The sequence below is a fragment of the Euleptes europaea genome, chromosome 15 (genome assembly GCF_029931775.1).
Source record: "Euleptes europaea isolate rEulEur1 chromosome 15, rEulEur1.hap1, whole genome shotgun sequence".
NCBI lineage: Eukaryota > Metazoa > Chordata > Lepidosauria > Squamata > Sphaerodactylidae > Euleptes > Euleptes europaea.
In genome coordinates, this window is record NC_079326.1 from 26,813,907 (window position 1) to 26,832,811 (window position 18,905).

At 41.6% G+C, this 18,905-nt stretch overlaps 1 protein-coding gene across 1 annotated transcript in view; it reads left to right on the top strand.

The window, feature by feature from the left end:
- The first annotated feature begins 991 nt into the window (after positions 1-991).
- The window catches only part of EPC2 (enhancer of polycomb homolog 2), a 65,204-nt gene continuing 47,290 nt past the window's right edge, over positions 992-18,905 (top strand). Inside the window, exon 1 of the mRNA XM_056861113.1 lies at positions 992-1,188. Within this exon, the coding sequence (XP_056717091.1) occupies positions 1,036-1,188 (153 nt within the window). The 5' untranslated portion in view covers positions 992-1,035. The remainder of the gene's footprint in view (positions 1,189-18,905) is intronic.

The window sequence follows — 18,905 nt, forward strand, 5'->3', positions numbered from 1 at the left end:
TATATTTTTATAATTTATATAATCTTGTAATTTTTAATTATGATTTTTATTATTGTATTATTTTCATATTTTATTATATTTTTATAATTATATTTTTTATAATTTTATAATTCACGTAAGTTGTATAATTTTTAATTATGGTTTTTATTATATTTTCATATTTTATTATATTTTTATAATTTTAATTATAATTTTTATATTTTTATATGTTTATATTTTATTATATTTTTATAATCCATATAAGTTTTATGTTTAATTTTAATTTCATTCTATGTTTATATTTTATTCTATGTTTATATTTTATTATATTTTTATAATTATAATTTTTATAATTTTATAGTCCATGTAAGTTTTATAATTTTTAATTTTAATTTCATCATATTTCTATATTTTATTATATTTTTATAATTATATTTTCTAAAAAATTTATAATTCATATAATTTTCATAATTTATAATTATAAGCACCAATTATAAGCCTCAAATTATAAATTTATAATTATATAACTATTATATGATTGTGCATTTATAATGCGGTGCGCGAGTCCCCCCTCTCCCTTCCTGGCCTCCCGCTGCGCCGACGCAGCCTGAGCGGCTCCCTAAGGCGAGGCGGGAGGAAAGAGACGCGGGTCCCGCATCGCTCCGCTGGGCGACGATCACCCGGCCGGGGCTGCGCGCGCATCTCCCTCTCTCTCCCCCCCCCCGCCTTCGCGCTCTCTCTGCTCTCCTCTCCCTCCCCCCCTCCCTCCTTTCCCCGCTCTCGCGTTGGCTGCCGGGATCGCTGGCCGCTTTGGTTAATGTCCGCCATGTTTGCCATGGCGCAGGGAGCGGACCGAGCGAGGCCGGCGCGGACCTAGGGCTGCGGGCGGCTCTTCGCGGGAGCTGCGTCCGGGGCGTTGGGGCTCTCCATGGTGTGTCGGGCCGGGTTCGGGAGCGGCTGGGAGGCGGCGGCGAGGAGGCCGTAGCGAGGGTCCCCCCTCGCGCCCCCCCCCACCTCCCCAGCCCGGCCCCGGGGTGTTATTGTGAGGGGGAGACAATGAGCAAACTCTCCTTCCGAGCCCGGGCGCTAGACGCCGCCAAACCGCTGCCCATCTACCGCGGCAAGGACATGCCCGACCTCAATGACTGCGTCTCCATCAACCGGGCCGTGCCGCAGATGCCCACGGGTATGGAGAAGGAGGAGGAATCGGTAAGGCTGCCGCGCAGGGGGGGCCCGCCATTGTTTATCAGACATCCCCCCTCCCCTCACGGGAAATAGGCCATCGGCATTCACCAAGCGCCGCTACGCACGCTTGCCGCCGCAGCGCCGCACGCTCCCTATGGGGTCCTACGCAAATGGCGTAGCGTAAACTCTCCTCCGACGCCGTAAGCGGGGCCTTGCTCCGCCATCTTCTTTGCGTCCCCAGGACTCGCGAAGTGTTTTGATTAGCGGGTGGGGGGGGGGAGGAAGGGGAGCCTTTACGCTAGCGTAAGAGGAGGCAAGCGTAAAAGGCGTCCTTGAATTGAGAGCGTGTGCGCGCTGTACGCTCTTGGTGGAGCTTGTGGTTAGCACTCCAGTTCTGTGTCTTGCTCGGGTGATGGGAGCTGTTCAGCTGCAAAAGCAGCAGTGAGGAGTTCCTAGATATCTTTTGCTTTGCGGAAGGAGGGCCTTTATCGCAGCACACAGGTTTTCGAGTGACAGACCTTGCTTGTATTACGGAATGTAATCTGGCTGCTCTCGAAGTGTCGTTTATTCTGCATAAGTGGCAAACCTGTACGTTGTGGGAAAGCAAGCAGGATCCTGCTGCTCTCTGACTTTTTAGTGGAACAGCATTGTGTCCAGCCTGCCGGATGCAATATGTCCCGAGTTTGGAAGCTGGCTTTTTATCCTGACAGCATACGCATCTCAGACCAAGTTGTGGGGAAGAGGGGCTTAAGCTGTCAGTGGCGTTGGCTAATCTGTGAGTTTTGCAAAGGGAAATACTCCTAATTTTTATTTTATTTTTGCTTTTATGGTTACACGTGTAATCTGACAGTATTTCACTATTCTTGTTCCTTTCAATTGCTAAAGCAGGAGTTATAGTTACTGATCCAGCAGAGAATTGTCTCCAAAAGATGAGCTGTCCACAGATGTAGATGTAAATGAATCATGTCCTTATATAATGACGTTTTCTTGTGATGATTGATGTAATGTGCCGCAGATGTCAGAGATGTGAACTGTTATATTATGATGACTTTTAATGGTGAATATGTAAAATTGTATAATTATCTGTTGTCGATTTCTAAGTATTACAGAGCATTCATGCGGAAGAGATAATTAATACAGCCCTGTAGCGGGAACAGTTGCTGTCCATAATGTTGGTGCTGCTTAGGTGAACTTGTTTCTGTTGTGTTTATTTGATTTATATTTATTAGATTTGAATTGGATTTACTGTGTACGAGCTGTTCCCCAATGTGGCTTCAGGCAGAGTTGATAGTAAAAATACCCGCAAGAGATTCTTCAATGAAGAGAGGTCCCCGCCTCAGTGCCAGCCCACTGTGTATTGGATTGGATATCTTGAGGTTGTGGTAGTCAGAAGAGGCCGAACATCTTTGTGATTGGCTTTTTTGTTTGCCTATTAAAACAGAAAGGCATCTTTGTAGTCTTCCGTTGATAACTCATTATTCTGATCTTGTATTTTCCCCGTGATTTACAGTTTCTAATACGATGTAATCAAGGCTGTCAATTCGCCAGCTGTATTTTGATCTTCCTAGAGGGTGAATTATTCTGTGTGTGTTTGAAGCAGACTATAATGTAAATGTGACTGTCATTTTTTCCTCATTTTTTTTAGTTGTTCAGATCATACAGTTTCCGCCAATCTGCAAAATATCAGTTTACAGAAAGTGGAATTGTCTAAAACTGCAAACTCCTTATGCTGTTAAAATTATCTCCTAAAAATACTTGCTATAAAATATTGTATTGGGGTTTAAATAAAATAATTTAAAATAAGCCCAATACATCTTTCTTGCATTTTTATTATTGATAATTTTTAGCTAATACAGCTTCATAAATTAGAGCTCATTGTGAGTTCAAAATATTTGATTGTTTACTAGTGTAGAGAATTCATATGCTGCCTTTCCAGCACCATGTCTTACGGCCCATAATTAACCATACTTATTCTGAAATCTCCTTGAGAGCTGTGGGGTTTACTGTGAGGTATGTATGGATCTGAAGATCCTAGCTTTAGTTTCTCTTTAACAGCTAGCAAATTAGGTATGACTGCATCCCCATTGTATCTTATTAGGTATATTTTCTGCTTGACCGAGATATAGTAACTGCTTTTTGACAGATTACAAATGGATTTGACAGTTGATATATGGATGAAATATGCAGTAACAGATATTTTGAACTGTCTTTTAATTCTATTTCTTGAATGAGTTGGTATACGGAAGGTGGTATACGAAACAATAACTTTTGTTGTTGTTTATAATTGTAATTGATGGTAATGTGCATCTTTAACTGTCCACAGGACTGTATTCTAAGGCAGTGGTTTGATACAGCTTTTGCCATAGCTGGGTGTACTCTGCTTAATGGGCACATTCTGCCGAAAAGTAACTCCACGAAGTGTGGTTTGAATCAGTTCTGCAACTGCTAGATTTAGGTTTGGGCAGTGTTCTCTCTATGGCACAGAAGTCATTCTCTCTTATTTGATGTCATATACATGTCCCTGCTATGTCTTTTGAGTTTGCAGATTCATTTTCAAGTTAGCTCATTTTCAAAAGGGTTAGCATTTGGTTGTTGTTGTTTTAAAATGGAATCTGATGTCAGAATTCTGCACCCAATACTTGGTGTGCCACAGTAGTCAAACTGCAGAATGTGTTAATCTGTGAATGTAGGACAGTGAACCAATGGTGATAATCTAATAGGAAAAATTAAAACTGTGATAGAAACCTTTTTTGGATGTTTAGGATAATTATTTTTGCCATCATAGTTTAAAGTCAGTACAGCTGTCAACTGCTTAAATAAATTTTAGTTAATTATCTGTATTTAAATATATTTGGGTGTCCAAAATGCTGCTTTAGGTGTGTTTGTGAGATAACACAAATCTTTTGTTGTTTGAATGAAAGTATGTCTTGTATATAACTTTTTTACTGTACTTATCAGCAATTCTGAAAAATAACTGTGCTCTTCACTTTTAGTACCTCCAATTAAAATCCTCCCTTCCCAGTTAATACTTTAATTGATTAAAACTTGGAGCCCTAATAAGGGATGGAAGATTGTGAGGTCATTTCCCCTAAAGTAACTATCAATTACAACATCTACTGTCTCTGTTAGACATCATTTGTTTTGTGAGAACAGTGTTGAAGAGCAGTAGTTTTAAACTTGTTTGTGTTGTCCTTCTTGCATCTTATAGTAGTGTAATGTGAGTAATCCCAATAATTTTATATAATAATTCTAGTTTTCTGAAATAATCCACATTTTAATTTATCAGTTCAGATTTTTATAATCATAGGGCCAAACTAAATGTGATGGTGTTATTGTGGCCACCACAAGGATACTCCTGTCATTTAAAAGTCATTTAAAAATGGGAGGCAGGGGTTTTGGCACTTGCTAAGGTGTTTTGGGGGGCCACTGTGGGGCCCTTGTGGCATTTTTAAATGACTTTAAAATGGTGGCTGTGTCCTCATTGTGTCTGGTTTAGCCCATATTGTCAAACAGGACTGAACATGATCTTGTACATTCGTTGAACATTTGCCTGCCAGCCTCTCACAGGTTAGTCTGTGTGATCGACCATAGTATAGTCAAAACAGAGCAGGTGCACTTCAGAAAGATGCTTGCTGAGCTTCTAATGACTTGAGCCATAGGGCAAAAATCATTATTGAGTATTTAGTAAATGTCTTAACGTCACGTGTCAGAACAAATGCCGGTCACTTTCAAGTGGAAATTGGGCAGATATGCAATTCTGCGCTGCTCAACTTCTTTTCTGTAATTGTTGCAGTCCCCAGATAACAGAAAGGAAGATTAGTTTTCATCCCACAGCTACACGAGGAAATTAAAAAAATCCTCATGTTGAGTACCACTAAATGTACCCCTGCAAGATAGAAAAGGTCCTTCATAGAATGACCAACATTGTCTTGAAACTAATATCCTGAAGTCACACAAAATTTGACACTAAACAGTTAGTGTGATCTACATCTAATGTGCATATGTAGAGGAAAATAGTGAACAAGTTACATGACTTTTATTGACATGGTAACATGAAACTGCACAAGGACGTATCATGCCTTTCCTGTGTTGTAAATTAGATTTATTAATCTCAAATGTAATTAACTTACCAGTCCTTAAATTTAATTGAAATACAGGTGCAGTGTACCTGTAAATTCCTGATCTCCTAATAATGGTAGGAGAATGGAACTGTCCTATAGCATTTTCACTCCCTCACATGTAAATTTCCCTCCCTTTTTCAGAGCTTGCTTTCACTATGCCATAATATCATGTATTTAGCAATGGATTGTTCTTATGAGAGTTGGGAACTTCGAACCTTGGAATCAGACTCTGGTTATGAGACTCATCCTGTTTAGGATTGTCCATCATTAGTACCGTTGTAGCCTTGTAAACATTTTCAAATATATGGACTTGCCCTCCTTGAGTTAGAACAGAATACATCTAAGGCTTCATCTTATTTGCTTTTTTATCCACTGGGGTTGTTTTTCCCTGTGATGCCATAAGGATAAACTTTTTCAAAAAAAAAAAAAAAGGAAAGGCGGTTGTATTTCAGTTCTAACAATAGTCTAAAAGTGTAAAATGCTGACCATTGGTAGGATTTAGTGTTTTTCCTGATATTTACCAGGTAAAATTTTGCAGTTATTAATATACTAATGAACATTACCAAAACATGTTTTGCTGTTTGATAGCAGTTTTGCAACAAGCTTTTAAATTTCTTTAGCATAAAATACAATAAAAAAGAGTCCCAGTTTGTTGCCCTGGCTACCTCAGATTGAAGTTAGTAATTCCAGTTAGCTAAGCCACCAATGAAAGGGAATTTACACGTTTGGAAATCAGGGTGGATAAAAATCAATGATTAAAAATAAATTTTAAAAATTCAATTTTTAAAAATTTAAATCGGATTTTAAAAAATGCTTTTTGAGGAAAAATTTAAATCGGATTTTAAAAAATGCTTTTTGAGGAAAAATCTATCTAGTTTTCTATTTAAGATACATTACAGTCCAAATATTATTCATCATGAAATAAGGATTCGTTTCAGGTTATGTAGCATGAGGCTGTATATTCATGCAATGTTTACATTTTTTGGTAAATGAATTCTGTTAATCTGTTCACAGTGTCATGCTCTTCCAGAGGTTTCTGTAAGATCATTTTGGGCAATTTTTCTAACTAGAAGGTAGCATCACAGATGCTTGGATTTGCAGTTCTCAAAGCTGTGAATTTTTGTGTGCAGAGATAGCATGCCTCTTCTTCACAGCAGAATGTTGTAAAATAAACGTACAGAGCTGAGAAAAAGACCTTAATCCCACTGTTCCTTTGCAAATCTATGTACGCAGAATCAATCTCTTACCTCTTAAGTGCTAAGTTTCAAGAAGTTCAATGAATAGATTGTTCAGAGTGGAATAGATCTGCACAAGGAGCTCAGTGTGAGGAGGGAGGGGCAAGCAATAAAAAATGAAAGTGAAACTTTTTGAGCAGAATACTCCATAAGTCTTTATGTAGAAAACCATGATTTCAATCTAGTTTTACTGACTCAATTTGATTTACATCAAATCCACCCCGGTGGAAATTAAGTTTTATTCTCTTTTTGAGCTAAATGCTGATTCAGACACTCTGAAGCCCTCTACACTGAGGATCTGTATACTATCATGGAAGAAATAATGTCTGAGCTGGTATGACCATGCTGATAGATGCTACTTTCTGGTAAAGTGAACATGGTCACCTGTTCGTTTATTTCTTTGTGACCATTCTGGATAGAATTGCTTCCTCCTCATACTTTGGCTTCCATGGAGGGTTTTAAGAGATCTGAACTAGAACAACCTAATTCTGTACACCTGTCTATTGATTGACCTAATAGGAGTTCACTTTCAGCAATTGAATTTTATCCTTATGAGCAGAGGAAGATGACAAAACTTGACATAGATCTGCTGGAGATACAGTTTCTGAATACAGTAAGTGATTGTGCTATGGAGTATTTACAGGCCAGTCTTGTGCATGTATATCCAGGAGAAAAACCCACTCGATTTAATTCAACAAACTGCCAAGTAAGCTTGCCAGTTTACAACCAGCGCTGACCACAAAACTTAGGAGAGATGACTCTTAAATTGCTTTTAAATGTTGCTCGGGATCTGGATGCAAATGTTATCGAACTTCTTGGGTACTATAATCACAGTGCAATTGAATGCAACATACGTGGGAATAAAAATTGTCCAGCACAATCATTCTTGCTCTGAGGTGAGCCAAAGAGGCAGGGAGTGAAGAAAGAAAAGGAGACAAAAAGGATAGGCCTCAACAAAAAGGATAGGCAAGACGAGGTTGAGAGAATAAGAACTAAGAATATTATTAGCTACAAAAAAGGCTTCCTAAGTTGAAAAATAGGTAGCTGCTGCAGAGAGCTACTTCTCTGCTCTCCCTGTGTGAGGCAGAAGACAAAACTGGGCAGGAGATTCCCGCCTGGGAGACAGGAAGTGGAAAGTTTGGTCCTACCTCCCTGAGCAGCCAGTGGAAATCACCCAGTAATTGTCAAGATGCCCTTCTGTTTTTATCACAGAAAGAGAAATTTGAGTAATTTTGTTAAGAGAAAGCTGAAATGAAAAAACTCATTTTTAAAGGAAATTTGGAGATTGTTTAAAAATTTGTTAATAAAATATATACCATTGGTACAAACATGTTTGAGTCAAGAGTTGTCTTTTATAGTTTCCTTTAAATAATGGAAGTGCTGCCTAGTTGTTTCTGAGGAAAACGTTTATGCAAGATGAAGATGCCAAAGGATTCTGGAACTAATTTGCATGCCAGAAAGTAACAAATCACTTGGACCAGATGCCATTTACTCTAGAGATTTTAAAGAACTCTATGAGAGATTGTGGATTATTTTACTAGAATATGAGACCAATTTTGAGAGGATAGGGCCAGGAAAGTTAAACATGTAAACTAATAGCACTTGCATATAGGAAATCATATAGAAGGCCACACCTTGCTGAGTAAGAATTGACTTGGTTTCTTCAAAGGGAAATAGTGCCTTACTACATTTTCAGAAATCTTCGCAAGAGTGCTGGTAGGCATGTAAACCAGAGTGACGCATAACTGGGTTTTCAAAAAGCCTTTAATAACTTTTACTGAAGTCTTCTAAGCAAACTTACAAGCCATTCAGTAAGGACAGGTCCTCTTATTACTCTGTAAGTGGTTTAAGAATGGAAGGAAGAATGAAAGGAAGGAAAAATACATTGTTTCTGCAGTAAATAGAGGTTATACACAGCTGAAAATTTGAATATCACGTATATTCTGATACTATTACTTTGACTGTCAACTTTTTTTGTGACAGTCACTGTGGTTGGCCACAGTGTGTTCTGGTTGCCTCACATCGATCAAAAGAATATTAAAACTAATTTTTTTTAAAAAAATTATATTTGAAAAAAAATTTGAAAAGAAAAAAGGAGGGGAAAATTAGGAAAAGATAAAAAAGAATGATGTACAATACATTCAAAATTTCTTCTTTTTTCCTATTCCTTGGCACCCAGAATATGTTGTGGCAAACTCACTAATACATTAAAAACTGTCTATTGAAATAAAATCAGTTGTTTTCAACATTTATTGTCCTGTCTTCTTTTCTTCTTTTATCTTCATTTCTTCTCTTTTTAATGCACAAACTCAGCTATAACCCAAATTGGGTTGTGATAATCATAATAACGCAGACATACCTATATATGTAAAATTGCAAGTGGACATTTGCAATATGATTTAAAACTATAAGCTCTAATATCATTTTAAGATCAACATAATGAAATCAATAATATTGATAGAACAGCTTCCATCTCTATTGGAATAAATAAGAAGTTTTCATGTTTACTTGATTTATAAGCTTGGCCATTAAAGCGAATTCATAAAGTTTGTCCCTCCACTGTGACATTTTTGGTATTGTTGAAAGTTTCCAGCTTCTGGCAAAGATAATTCTGGCAGCTGAAATTGCATATTGATAAAGTTCTTTCTGTGAATTTCAACCGATTTTTAACCCCACCTTTCTGCTATTACAAGGGCCTCCAAGGAAGATAACAATTGAAAACCAACAAGATAAAAAAATTACATTATAAAACCATTAGAATCAACCTTCCTTCCAAGCATACATAATTAAAATAATTTTTAAAACAGCTTAAAACAAAGTTAAAATACATACAAAACATAAAAACATTGGTTAAGATGGAGGGATCATTGAGGGAATGCCAGATGAAACAAAAAAAGGCTTCACCCGCTGGCGGAAGATGGCAACAGAAGGAGACAGACGAGTCTCCCTGGGGTGAGAGTTCCAGAGTTTTGGTGCCATGACTGGAAGGCCCTCTCCTGAGTTTCCACTCACCTAATCTCAGAAGATGGGGGCACCCGAAGCAGAGCCTCCAGATGACCACTTGTGAGTGGTCCCCGGCCTTAAGAGTGTGCGGCTGTCCTCAACGAGAACCATGGCTTTTTCAGCCCTGGCCCCAGCCTGGTGGAACTCACTCCTGGTGATTTCAGGGCCCTGTGGGACCTTAAAGGGTTCCACAGGGCCTGCAAGATAAGAATTATCCCACCAGGCCTACAATTGAGGGCAGCCACAGGTTGTCATCAGTGTTGGCCTCCCTACCCCCCTTACAATTTTTTTGTTTATTATATCGGGGGTACTGGCTGCAGTACCGGGCCTTTCGGTGGCTTCTATCTTGAATACATGCCATCTTATGAAATTTTTAAATTTGTTGTAGTGTTTTATGGATTTTAATTATATATATATTATTGTTTATTATTGATGTGTTGTCTTCTGCCCTCAAATCCCGGATTTGGCCGGGGTTTGAGGGCAGAACAGAAATTTAAATAAATACATGGTTGGGTGAGTTCATAGGGATTAGGTGGTCCTACGGCTATATTGGTCCCAAACCATATAGGGCTTTGAAGGTCAAGAGCTCACCTTGAATTGTGCCCAGAAACAAATTGGCGCCAGTGTAGATGGGTGAAGATGAGTGATATGGTCCCTACAACCTTTTCCATTCAGCGTCCAGGCTGCAGCATTCTGTACCAACTGAAGTTTCTGACCACTTTTCAAGGGCAGCCCCATGTAGAGCACATTGCATTAATCTAATCTAGATGTAAACCAGGGCATACACCATACTGGCCAGATCCTTTCTTAGGTTTCCTTTTCAGTCCTTTTTTCCTATGAGGATCAAATGATGGAAGCATCTTAATTATGAAGAAAGACTAAAGCGTTGGGGGATGTTAGGGTATAAAGTTAAGGAAAGAAGGCAACAAGTAAAGAGGTATGTGATGAGATGTTACAAAATTATGAAAAGTTTGGAGTCCGAGGACTGAAAGATTCCCTCCTCCCAATAATGGAACTTAGTTTTCCAATGAAATTGGCAGTAGATTCAGAACAGACAAAAGCTGGTGGTTCTCAGTTCTGGGTGAAGGGCATCTTGTCAGTCATGGGTATTACCATCACGTGCCCAGGGAGGCAGGACTAAAACTTTTTCAACTTCCTGTCTCCCTGGGCGGGAAGCCCAGTTTCCGTCCTGCCTTGGTTAGGGTGGCAGTGTCGTTAGCGAACTCCGAATTTTTTGAAGGCGATTTCCCTTCCTTTTGTCTGTGTCCTTTTGTCTCTTCCCTCCTTTTCCGCCTACCGGTTTCGGCCGTGTACGTTCCCTGTCCTCCGTTTTCCCTTCCTAATTTACCTCATCTCTCCGCCCCCACTTCGCCCCGTTGGGCAAGATGGCGAACGGCAGGAGAGATTCGGATTCGGACCTTTTGTCTAAAGAGGGCCTCGACTCTGCCCTCGTCGCCTTGACAGGGTGACGCCGCAAGGAAAACGCTGGCCGTCGGGGCGGCGGCCCTGGCACTCGCGGCGCAGAGGGCCGACGGCTTCAAAAAAGGCGCGCTCTGAGGAGCCGCCTCAAAATGGCGCGAAGCGGAATGAAGTCCGTGAAATGGCTCCCGTTGCAGCTGCAGCCTTGAGGAGTCCCAGGAATGACGGAGCCTCGGTTGTGTCTGATTCCCAGCATGGGGGTAATGTTTGCAGACCCCTGATCTAGCCCAAAAGTATTATCAAACCAGTCTTCCAGTAATGCTGAACATGATGTGGGGGGAGGGAGACAGCATAGTAGGGGAAATACAGACTGAATTAATAGAACAAATTTAAGAAAACAATTCCCACCCTCACTAAACTCTCTGGTATGTGGAGTCTCCTCTATGTAGAGCACTGGTTCCCAACCAGGGGTCCATGGACCCCCAGGGGTCCCCGGGAACTAAATTAAGGTCCGCGAAACAAAGTTATAAACCCATAATAAATTAATATTTTCAATTAAAAAGTTCTCTATTATAAAACTATATATTCAAATATTATTCTAAGTTTAATGTTTAACAGTTATGGTTAAAGTTTATTTTCAAATTCTCGGAATTTTTATTTTGAACCTTGGGGTCCCTGCACCGAACAAAAAAGTCCTAGTGGTCCCTGGTTAAAAAAAGGTTGGGAACCACTGATGTAGAGACTGAAGCTTGTACTAGCTGCCTGAATATTCATTTTTTAAAAAATCTTATTGACAATAGTGCTATCCTACCTAGAGTTAAAGCACTGGGCCATTTCTGACGCATGGGGTGATGTCACATCACGACGTTTACTAGGCAGACTATGTTTACGGGATGGTTTGCCATTGCCTTCCCCAGTTATCTACATTTTACCCCCAGCAAGCTGGGTACTCATTTTACCAACCTCAGAAGAATGGAAGGCTGACTCAACCTTGAGCCGGCTACCTGAAACAGACTTCCGTTGGGATCAAACTCAGGTCATGAGCAGAACATTGACTGCAGTACTCCAGCTTACCACTATGTGTCAGGGGGCTCTCGACCGAGAGTTGCACACTTTTAAGCCCGCTTACTTCAGTAGGCTCAGAAGGGTGGTAACTCAGCTTAGTATAGTATTGCAAGTAATTCTTTTTTTCCCTGTAATAGAAAAGTTGTCATTTATGCTGTACAATGCCCTTTCAAACTGATGCATATAGATATAACAGTGTAAGCTATAAAGATGTGAAGATGTAAAGTCCCAAAAATTGTTATCAGGACAAAGAGGATCCAAGCCCCACTGGCCATTAGCCTGATTTGGGACATTCAAAGGAGGATTTAAAAATCGGACTGTGAAAAGGATTCCTGGGTCAGGCACAGCTCCATCAAAGACTGAAGAAAAGATAGGTGCTTTGGAGTTTCACCAGAAAAATGTGGCACCCATCAGGTTTAACTGACGACCCTGATTGAATGTGCGTTTTGGGATAAAAACTTTTAATATAAACATGGCTAGTTGTCATTATTTATTTCTGTGTTTGCACATCTGTGTTTTGAGATAGGGTTTTTTATATTTAGGCTTAATTCATGGCAATGCTACATTGATGTCACCATTTATTGTTATATGTTTCTCTTCAAACTTTCTAAATGACTTAGAACAAGCCTCTTTAAAAACTCTCAAAGCCTAGAGGCATATTGTTTAGTTTTGTGTCTGCATCTATTGTTTAACTGAGTAGTAGGACCTTTTGGTCTTTTATAAGAATAAAGAGCTTTATTTTGACCATCTTGATTTCAACAAAGGCTTTGAGGAAGTTGCCCATTTTGGTAGTTTAAATTCTTTTGGATCCATCGTGGCATAAGTTTGCCAGGTAGCATTTCTAGTGGCTGTAAGCATTCTAGAGTGGTGTCTTCTCCATCAGGGCCTTTGAGATTCTAGTAATCCTATGGAGTTATGAATTTTTAACAGTTGTTTTCTAATTTGATGCATTCATCATTTGATGTAGAGAGAGAGAGGGTTAATTATTATATTACAGATCCAATTGTAAAACTATCCTGGAAATAAGACCCATTTAATATAATGGGACTTACTTCTGATTAGACCTGCTTAGGATTGCTCCCTATATCTATATTAGTTGCAGAATGGGGATAGATTTCCATTAATCTCTTGACATTTACATTTTTAGGTTATATCTTATAAGCTTTTTGCTGGATATGGGCGATTTGCATTTTTAGAAAAGCCAGTATAAACTTTTACTGCGATACCTAGCTTTAAAATGTTTACTAATATTAACTGGCTTGTCTGTGTGGGGATTTAATTGTAATACTGTTTTTACAGACTGTTGGATGTTGATCTACATATTTCCCCAGATGTTGTCAGCGCTGATGAAGAGCTTTTAGTCAAAATGCACTTTATTTTAGAATTTTAAAAAAAACGTTTTGTTTTAAAAGGCTGCTATTAATTATGGTGACAGTGTACCGAATATACCTATTGCTTTGGGATGATTTATAGTTTGTAAGCAATATATTATTTTCTTATATTTAGTTGACTGTTTATATTGTCTTTGAACACTTCAACTTTTATTCTTTTTAGTTGGGGTTGATGGAAAGCACTTTCTCATTCTTTCCTTTGCTTTCCTGTCTGTTTACTAATGCAGGAAGTGAATGCCACCATTTGTTATTTCTGGCATGGTAGCTTAAAGGAGAACAACAAAGTTATCAACAATTATCTTTAAATTGGGTTTTGCTAACCCTAGAATGATGCCTTAATTTAGAACATAAAATGGCTTTGTAATCTGCCACCTGCATGCTCACCTGGGGCAAGCAGTAGCAGTCCCTAAGTGAGCAAGCTGCACCTGGACACTTCAAGCGCTCTTGATGTCCCTCCCAAGTTACAAAGAAGCAATTGTAATACACTAAAAACGGAACCTTGATTACTTACCATGAAGGTTCCTTCTGCTGTGAGGATGGACGGCATCTTGATTGCTCTGTGATTCCCGCCAGTTGCTTGGGGAGGCAGGATCTAAACTTGCTTCCTGTCCATTGGGTGGGAATCATCCCTCCCTCAGTTTTACACTTTCTGAGCTAACAGGACAGGAAGAGAACTAGAAATAAAGATATAGAAACTTCTGAACAAGAAACATATCAGAGAGGAGAAGGAAAGGAAATTAAGACATCACTTTCTCTTCCACAATGTAACTGGTATTGTCTGAGGTGTCTGCCTTCTATACTCTTGTCTCCATCCCCTGGCCAGGGCGGAAGCTGGACTGAAATAGGTCTAGAACTGATGTGTCCTCCAGGAAAACCTGCAGGTATTCAGCCACTTCCCTCTCAACTACCTTACCCAGGAAAGATAGATTAGACACTGGGCGGTAGTCGGCCAGATCACTAGGATCTAAAGATAGTCTTTTTAATAGCGGATGCACCACTGCCTCTTTCAAACTCCCTGGGAAGACCTCTGTACTCAGGGACAGGTTAATAATGTCCTCCAGGGGAGCCTGCACTACATCCTGGCTGGCCTTGACCAACCAGGATGAACACCAGTCTAAGAGGCATGTGGTGGGTTTCACAGCCATCAGGATCCTGTCAACATTGGCCAGGGAGAGCCAATCGAAATTGTCCAGTGTTGGACCTGAAGACGGCCAGTTCACTTACTGCAGGGGTGGGGAACCTTTTTTCTGCCAAGGGCCATTTGGATATTTATAACATCATTCGGGGGCCATACAAAATTATCAACTTAAAAATTAGCCTGCCACCGTATATACTCGAGTATAAGCTGACCCGAGTATAAGCCGAGGCGCCTAATTTCACCCCCAAAATGGGGAAAAATTAGGCACCCGCGTATTGGCTGAGGGGGAAATGCAGCCCCTCCCCCCCGCAGGGTTACCTTAAGGCGGGCAGGCGGTGCCGGCAGCGGCCCCTTCCCTGCGCGCAGGAGGCCCCGCTGGCCGCTCCTGGCCCGCAGAGAAGGTGCGCGGGCAGGCGGCGGCCCCTTCCCTGCACGCAGGAGGCCCCGTGGGCCGCTCCTGGTCCGCAGAGAAGGCGCGCGGGCAGCTGGTGGCGGCGGTCAGTTCCCCCCTCCCCCTACCGTATTGACACGCGTATAAGCCGAGTTGGGTTTTTCCAGCCCTTTTTGGGGGCTGAAAAACTCGGCTTATATGCGAGTATATACTGTATATTTGGTCAAACATTTAGCCAAGAGGCAGGACCGGAGACGGCTCCGAGTGTCTTCCAAATAGAACGACTTGCTTTTGAGCTCTGCTGTCCCCAGCTGGGCCCAAGAGATTCAGGCAGGGCAGCATCCTTCTGAGCTAGAGATCTGCCAGGATCCATGAAGGGCCAGACCAAATGATTTCACGAGCCTTATACGGTCCCCAGGCCTGACGTTCCCCAACCCTGACTTACTGTATCAATGTTAGTGGGGAGGTCATGGAGGAGTGGTAAGATTTTATCCACAACAGCACACACAAGCCTCACAGCTAATGGCCAAGTTGGAATTTGAAGCAACAAGATTTTATCTGCAAATTAGTTCACAAAAGCCTTGCAGGTAATGGCTGAACTGGAGTTTGGACGTCTGTCAGAGAGAGATGTAAGTGAATTAATTATTTTAAACAGTTGTGCTGGGTGAGAGCTAGAGGATGCAATGGAGGCCGCATAGTAAGCTTTCTTTGCAGCCGCCATTGGCACCTCATAGGCTTTCATAAACATCTTATAAGATGTTCTTGTACTGTTATGAGCCCACTGTCAAACTTGCTCTAGCCATCTAAGCTCCTGCTTCATATTCTGATGCTCCACGGTATACCACGGAGCTCGGTTGAGGTGAGGGCGAAGAGGGCATCCGGGAGCAATTCCATCAATGGCTTCGGAGAGATCGCCATGCCAGTCTTCTATCAGCACATGTAAGGAACCGCCTGGTGGGAATTGGATCCCATAGAGCATTCTGGAATTCAATCGGATCCATGAGTCTTTGTGGGCAAGCATAAATCTGCTCGTCACCTGAACAGGGAGGAGCCAAGATATAATTCCAGGCCTTCAGGGCAAAGTGACCATGGCACTCTATCAACAGATACCAGATCGACACCTATCTCTATCCCAGGGGTCGGCAAACTCATTAGTCAAAAGAGCCAAATATCAACAGTACAACGATTGAGATTTCTTTTGAGAGCCAAATTTCTTAAACTATATAGGTAGGTACACTGTTTATTAACTTAATAAACTTTAATTAAAGTTTTAAGTCTTAATTAAACTATAGGTACACTGAATAAAACTTGATATCATACTTAATAGTGATCTTATTTTTTGATAAAAATTAAATTGTAAGTCCCTGCCATTTCCCCCTCCCTGTCTGGAGTCCTCGTCTGGAGGCCTGGCCTACCGCCATAAAAGCCTATAGGTAGACCTGGCCTCCGGCTGAGTCCCATTGGGAGGCCAGGTCTACCCATTGGCTTTCTTGGCAGTAGACCTGGTCTCCAGAGGCCTATAGAAGCCAATTGGTAGACCTGGCCTCTGAAGGGGGACTTTTTCCCCTCCTTGGAGTCCGGGTCTACTGCCAAGAAAGCCAGTGGGTAGACATGGCCTCCCAATGGGACTCAGCCAGAGGCCAGGTCTACCAAAGGAAGCCCACCCCGCCCAACAGCTAATAGGCGGGGGGGGCAGGAACCGCCGAGCTGCCCGCCCAGCAATCGCGCGGCTAGAGGGGAGGCTTTAGCCTCCAACCATTGAGGGCAAGGGAAAGGGGGACCCGGCCATTCTCCGTGGTGGGGGGGGGGAAGACAGCGCACCCGCTCTCTCTCTCTCTCAGGCGCGCCAGCTCCGCAGCCCGGCTGCCGGCGCGAGCAGGAGCTCCGAACCAAGTTTGGAGAGCCGCACTCAACGGGCCAAAGAGCCGCATGCGGCTCTGGAGCCGCAGTTTTGAGACCCCTGCTCTATCCCAAAGATCAAATCCAGCATGTGGCCCGCATGATGTGTGGGACCCAATACAATTTGGGAGAACCCCAGCGCTACCATGGAAGACACTAGGTCCAAGGACAGCGCAGAAGAGGCAACATCAGCATGGACATTGAAATCTCCCAAGAATAACAGTCTGGGAAACTCCAAGGCCACCCTGCTACCACCTCCAGCACACCCGGCAGGGTATCTGCTGGTGCATTAGGCGGCCGGTGTACCAGCCAGATAGCCAAGCTTTCCTTGGCGTCTCACACTAGACCAACACACTCAATGAGATCTGTGCACACATGCACTCCCTTGAACAAACACTTCTCATGCATATGCAGGATTCCCCCCCCCCCCTAGTGCCCTAGGTGAAAGCTTCTTTTTCACAGTAAGATACAATTGTGGGAACCCAGTGATGTGAAAAAATGTTTATAAAGGAAAAATGTATGTAACTATATTTTTCTACAGAAGATTAGCAGTATAAAATTTAACTGAACCTTACTGTCACAGGGCTGGATTCAGCAATCCACTCATGTGAGGATTGTGGATCTTTACCACATTCCTTTGGCTCCAGCAGAGTCTTCCAGCCCTAGCAAAGTTGGTTTCTTGGATTACAGAATCCATGTGAAGTAAGGGAAGAAAATTGCACCTTCTATCTGTCAGTGAAGATGGAAATGGCAGAAGCACAATTTCACCATTTTCTCCCTATGCATTGCAGCCCACAGACCCATGTGGCTGTTACTTCACATGGGTTCTTTGATCCCAGGAATCAGCTTTCTAGGGATTGGAAGTCAGTACTGTGGGAAGGAGGACAAGATCCAAGACCATTAGCACTTTTGGTTGATGGATCAATGGAAAGACCTTTCCAATGGCTGACTACATTGCTACTCCACCCTGCTGCTTAAAATTGTAGAACCTGGATATACGTTTTGTTGGCATACCCAATCAAAGCATATGCTGAAGATCAGTATATGGAAGTTCATCAAGTAATAGGAATAACATTGGGAACCTGCAAGGACTTGCAGAGAGGGTTCTAATTTCCCCCGCCTCTACTATTTCTTCTTTCCCTCCTAAAAGTCCCCATAGCCTCCCCTCTTTTCCTGCTTTCTTCTCCTTCCCACCCAACAGCCAACCTAGTTATCTGCCCCTCAGTCTTCAGCCCCCGCCCCCAGCAGCCTCTACCTAGGAAAACTACAGCCCAGTTGTGTGGTACTAACCACTGGGCCAGGTCCACTTGCATGGTAGGGAAATCTCAAGGATTTGTGCAGGGGGCACCTCACTTTCCTCTCTATATCCTCCCCACACTATTTCTTCTTTTCCTCCCCCTAGAAGGAAATGCTGTGGTTGCCTAGCAATGGCCACTGAGGGCTTCTGTTTATTAAAGCTACAGACACTCCTTTTAACCTTGAGGTTTTTTAAAACCCTGTAGTGTTTTTGTTGCAAACCTGGAGCATTTTTTAGGTTTGCAGAAAGATTTGTCTGTTCATGGTTCCAGTCACTGGATGTAAATATCCTCAGATTTGGCTGACTGCTGTTAGAATTGATATGATGTGATGATACTGGCTCAGAGTATACAGCTAAAAGGAAGAAAGTCCTGTTGTGCAAAACGTTTGGTCTAGACTTCAGAGTTTAATGAGCATTCAGTGTTAGTAAATCCCAGGAAAAATATCTGAAATGTGGCTGTGTCAAAAGAAAGTAATTACAAAGCCGTCACTTTTATTTTATTTAGATTTTTAGGTAAGCCAGATTCTTCCCAATATGCCACTTTCACAAATAAATGTCATACTTGCAATATGTGAATTAGTAATAAAGGAAAGGGATTCTCCAAGTAGCTGTTGCCCTTACAAACTGGGATTGATTTCATGTCCTCTGTCTACTAGGTAGTGCCACTCTCTTTTGTGTGTTTTTTACTTGCTAGTGCACCATCTAATACTATTTTCCAGTTCTGAAACATGTAAAGATTACCTTGTTTTTCTGGTTTTTTCAGACTTAACAGGTAAAGCTCG